Source organism: Tupaia chinensis, unplaced genomic scaffold (assembly GCF_000334495.1).
Source record: "Tupaia chinensis unplaced genomic scaffold, TupChi_1.0 Scaffold000075_1, whole genome shotgun sequence".
Taxonomy (NCBI): Eukaryota; Metazoa; Chordata; class Mammalia; order Scandentia; family Tupaiidae; genus Tupaia; species Tupaia belangeri.
This window is the reverse complement of record NW_006159535.1, coordinates 1,746,359-1,751,505: the sequence shown is the minus strand read 5'-3', so window position 1 is coordinate 1,751,505 and position 5,147 is coordinate 1,746,359. Positions and strand designations below refer to the sequence as shown.

The 5,147-nt window shown below is 38.5% G+C and overlaps 1 protein-coding gene across 1 annotated transcript; it reads right to left on the bottom strand.

Moving 5' to 3' along the window:
* Nucleotides 1-2,598: 2,598 nt before the first annotated feature.
* AKAP5 (A-kinase anchoring protein 5) lies at nucleotides 2,599-5,141 on the bottom strand. The gene has a single exon (XM_006142399.3). It carries the CDS (start codon nucleotides 5,128-5,130, stop codon nucleotides 3,847-3,849), a length of 1,284 nt encoding a protein of 427 aa, XP_006142461.1. The 5' UTR covers nucleotides 5,131-5,141; the 3' UTR covers nucleotides 2,599-3,846.
* Nucleotides 5,142-5,147: the final 6 nt, after the last annotated feature.

Here is a 5,147-nt window from a genome sequence, read left to right as displayed (position 1 = left end):
TCATTTCCGGAGTCCTTTTTTTAAAGTGAAATCCTGCTTATTTAAATCATGAGATATTCTCAGTGGAAAAGACTGAGGAGAGGGCTGACCCCATGGCCTAGTGGTTAAGGAACCTAGATCTCATATGGTTGGCCTCATAGTTCAAGTCCCAGATCCACTGATTTGAGAAACATGCTGTGTGGCCAAAATCCAAGCAGGATAAAGAAATGGAGGAGAAAGAATTGCTGTGTGACCACAACCCAATGGGGAGGTGCTTTCTCCCTCTCCTCCCTCTGTCTCTCTCTCTTTCTGGCAAGCATATATGTCCTCTGCTAATTTGAAAAAAAAAAAAAAAAAAGATGGAGAAGAAACCACTTAATGAATGTGAGTATACATCTCATAAAAACAATCAACTGGGGCCAGCAGGTGGCATGAGCATCGTGGTTAAGGTGCTGGACTCCCACATGGCCAACTGTAGTTTGAGTCCTAGACCTGGTGGCTTGCTTTCTCACTTTCTCTGTCTCACTCTCTCTGTTGAACACACATGTCCTGTGGCAAAATAAAAAATAATAACAATAAATAAAATTAATTGAGCAATTCTTTAAAAATAAAATAGAAAAATAAGAATAAATCAAAATGCATTCTTACTTACCAAAAATGTACATCAAAGTACAGTAGAAAAAAAACTAGCAATTAGGACTACTTAGATAAAACCTTACTCTCCTAACCAAAAAAACAAAAACCAAACCAAAAAAATTGTACTATACCTGTTTATGTTGTATCTATTTTTAAAAATTCCAAATATGCTAAACTTTCCAAAATATTGTCAATAATTGATAAGTGCTGTTCTTGTTGCTCATGCATGAGAGATTACTAAAAACTTACAATACAAGAACACTGGCTTAGAGCCATTCTTGCAGTAAATGAAAACAGGATTCTTTAAGACATTGTAAAATGCACCAACCTTAAATCAGGTTTTAAAAAGTTTTCATTTTTGGGACCAGCAGGTGGCATGGTGGTTAAGGTGCTGGACATCCCCACATGGCTGACCATGGTTCAAGTCCTGGACCTGGTGGCTTGCTTTCTCACTTCCCTCCTCTCTCTGTCTCTTTCTGGTAAAAAAAAAAAAAAAAAAAAAGAATAAATAATTTTTTTTAAAAAGTGTTTATTTTTAAATATGATATTTGCTGGTAGCTATCCAAGTTCATTAGCACCACACAGAGTGAATTAAAGAGAGTATTAGGACCAGCAGATGGCATAATGGTTATGTTGCTGGGCTCCCATGTAGTGGACCGTGATTTGGATCCTGGACCCTGAAGCTTAAAACTCATGCCAGGGACCAGCAGATGGCATAATGGTTATGTTGCTGGACTCCCACATAGTTGCCGTGGTTCAAGACCCAGACTCGGTGGCTTAAAAATCATGCTTGGCATGTGCGTGTGCATGCCTAAAATTCTGAGAGGAGAATGGAAAAGGAATTATGGTGTGGCCATCCCGCCTGGGGATGATTTCTCACTTTCTGTCTCTCTGTCTCTCTCTGTGTCTCCAGTGAGTACACGTGCCCTATAGCAAAAAGCTCTCTAAAAACAAAACAAAACAAATTCACAACAGGCACATGTGCATGCATGCCCAATCCCAAGAGGAGACTGAAAGAGAAGAGATTGCAGTATGGATGATTTCTTGCTTTCTGTCTCTCTTTCTCCCTCTGTTTCTCCAGTGAGCACACTATAGCAAAAATCTCTCTAAATAAATAAATAAATAAAAAGAGTATTTTCAGAGAGGATGACTTAGCAGTCTTTTTTATTTTTAAGTTTAAAAGTTGTACAATTAAGTTATTTCTTCAGTCATGTGTTTTTAAAAGACTCACTTTTCATCTTGCTAAATTAAAGGATCCCTTCCACCCCAAGGTTATAAAGGTAGGAAATTCTGGGACAAATATTATTGCACTTCAGCAAAGAATCCTAATAATATCCATTCTTTTGGTTCAATTCAAAGTCAGATTAATTTCTTCTGCCAGAGGACTCACAGTATATGTACTGAAACAACAATGATTCTATAGGACAAAGCAGCACACAGCTTCTATATGCAATCCACAACCAATGCAAGAACTTGCCCAGATCATTTACAGTTGATAGACCTTTCATCCAAGATGAAGCTCTTTAAGGAATATAACTCATACTTCATGTACTTTAATTAGCTCATCTGTTTCAAAATAATAACACCATCACTCAGTTTACACAATGGGGACTATATAATACGAACCCTAACTTGTGAGGTAGGGAAGTGTGTTGTATTATGGCCATTTCACGCAAGATTAAAATAGAATTATTTTTCAAAAAATATGGCAATCATTGATGAGACCAGAGGCTCCCCTTTAAGTAACTAAATAAAATTGCAAATAAGCCCTTCTCATTAAAGTATTAGCTAGATTGAAAATAGTGATGAAAAAGTTAATTCTCAATGTTTATGTAAAGTGCTTTCAATTAGTTTCTCTCAATGCATAGATACAAGGAAAGAATACTGACATATAAAATATAGTGTGATTTGACAATAACTTTTTAACTTTTGTTACAGGGTACATATGCTCACCAGAGAGAGACAGAAGAGAGAAAGTGAGAAATCACCCCCCAAGGGGGGATGGCCATGTCACAATCCTTTCTCTTCCATTCTCCTCTTGAGATTTATAGACATGTGCCAAAACATGCCTGATTTGTTTTTCAAGCCACCAGGTCTGGGACTTGTACCTTGAAGCTGGCCTTGTGGGATCCAGCTGCCTTAACCACCATGCCACCAGCTGGCGCAACAATAACTTTTTTCTTTCTATTCAGCTATGTACATGGCTCATTCTTGATTGAAAATAAATATTTTCACTAGATTATTGAGTATCTACAACCTTTACTTCCAGGCTGGCTTTGAATCCACTCTCCCTAATTTGGGGAGAGAGATTGATGAATATGGTTCTTACAGAAGTAATTCTACAAAATTAATTCTAATATCTATTCATTTGGGGAAGTTGCCCTTCTCCTGGATGAAAAACAGTATTTCTCTCTCTCTCTTTTTGTCATTGTTTAATTTGTTTTTAACTTTTCAGCAGACAAACCCATGCAGAAATGGATATTTACAGGTCTGCTAGGGCAGTAGGAAAATGGAGAGGGTAAATTTCATTTCCACACTTTTCCACTTGGTTACTATTTGCCTCTTTGAAGGAGTTTATTTGAAACAATAGCGTTTATCAGGGATTTGAGCAAAACTAGAAAACTGCCCATGTTTAATTCCAATATGTATATTCCATACACTCTATGCTGAAGATGGGGAAATACAATATGTATATATTTTTTGAGGTAAGACCACTGCTTAGAAATATAACAATAATAAATCACACATTCACAAAAAAACCCAGCTCACCTTACTCACCATTTTAAACAACACAGGAATGCACTGTAAAAAAAAATAATAATAAAGTTCTTGAAAACTGCATGTGATGTTAACCTATACACAGGGCTGAACTATCAAAAGGAAACCAGACTTTGTGACCTCAGAGGACATTTAAGAGCTTATGGCAACCATAAATGCTCAAGAAATCTTCCTGCTCCAAAGCTCCAATCTCTACATGCCGTTTTAGGAACTTGTCACATGTCACTTGGCATTGCAAGCTGTGTGGGCTTCCTCTGATCCAGAAGTGACTGTATTTCAGTGATAAGACAGGGTTTTCTAAACTTGAATTATTCTTTAGCACTTCTAGGCTGAAATTGTACCTTTAAATCCCATGGATGATAAATCTCATTAGTTACTGAATAAGAAATGCCACAATTATGTAAAACAGCTCATTAAGCTTTTTTTTTTTCTTTCCATGATCTGGAAATTAAGTCACTGTAGAAGATTGTTTATTTTATTATCATCAGAGGCCATTTCATTAACCAGCTGTTCTATAGACAACTGGATAGCATTTTTGACAAGAGAAGAAGCTGTTTCTATTAAGAGAGTTTCATATTGTTCTGAAGTTCTACCCTCTAAACCACTGTCATTAGCAAAACCCCCTACTTGCTCATTTTCGATTGAAATTAAGAATTGCTTAGGGACATTTTTAGATTTCTCAGCATCAAATTCACTGATTTCTGTGTCTGTAATAATAATAGCAATTGGCTCCATTCTTTTGCTTTCTTCTGTCTTGGGTTTCTCTGCACTGGGCTCGTTCTCTTTAAAATCTGATTCCTGGCTCAGTTCAGCATCTTTTGGCGTATTCTCCTCTGTTAGAATCACTGTACTGTCATAGTCTTTCCAATTTGATCCACTTTCTAAGATGTCGTTACTGGCTTCCTCCACAATTCGTTGATCTGGGATTGCAGGCGAAGGAGAAACATCCGAAACCACAGGTGGCTGGTAGTCTGTTTCTGAATTTTCAAGTGAGCTTGCTTGCTGGGGTTGAACACTTTGTTCTTCCTCAGCTGTTTCAATTTCTTTTTCAAGGATTACGGTTCCTGTTTGAATAGCAGATTGCCCATTGTCTAACCCAAGTTCCACAGAAATCACTTTCTCTCCAGAAGTCACGCGGTTGCTCACGTTTGACTCACAGACCTCATCACCATCTTTCTGTGAGATGCTTTCATCCAGATCCTGGGTCAATGTAGCCTTTGTGACCTGATTATTCAGTTGGGTCTGAGTTTGTACATCCAAACTTTCAGCCTCTCCCTGCACTTTGACGCTGCAATCTGAGTCCTCTATAATTTTGGAATGATTACTGCGTTTTACCCCTCTTGAGAACTTGATGCAGGGAAACTTGAGCCTGGATTTTGCCTTTTTCTTAGACGGCTCAGCAGCCTCAGCATTTCCTGCTGGTTGCACTTCGGCCTCCAACAGCTTGGGCTGCTTGGCAGAACCTGACTTTTTCCTGCGTGTGACAAGGCATTTAATTGAGGCCCAGGCTCCCCCTGGGTGCTGTGGCTGATCAGAAGCTCCTGCTTCTGAGGGACACTTCTTTGCCACATCAGCAGCTTCAGAGCCAGCTTTGGGCTTCAGAGCTTTGGTCGTTTTCTTTCTTCTCTTGAAGCAAAGCATGGATGCTGTTTCCTCTTGCTTCTTCTGAGGAGTACCTTCAGCTGATCTCTTCTCATCCTTGTTTTCTACTTGAATTTCAGGACCTATGGTCTCCATTTTTGTACTACACTCTT

Bases quoted from the DNA above. Each gene is read 5' to 3' on its own strand.
- AKAP5 (XM_006142399.3), bottom strand. From the start codon at position 5,130: ATGGAGACCATAGGTCCTGAAATTCAAGTAGAAAACAAGGATGAGAAG.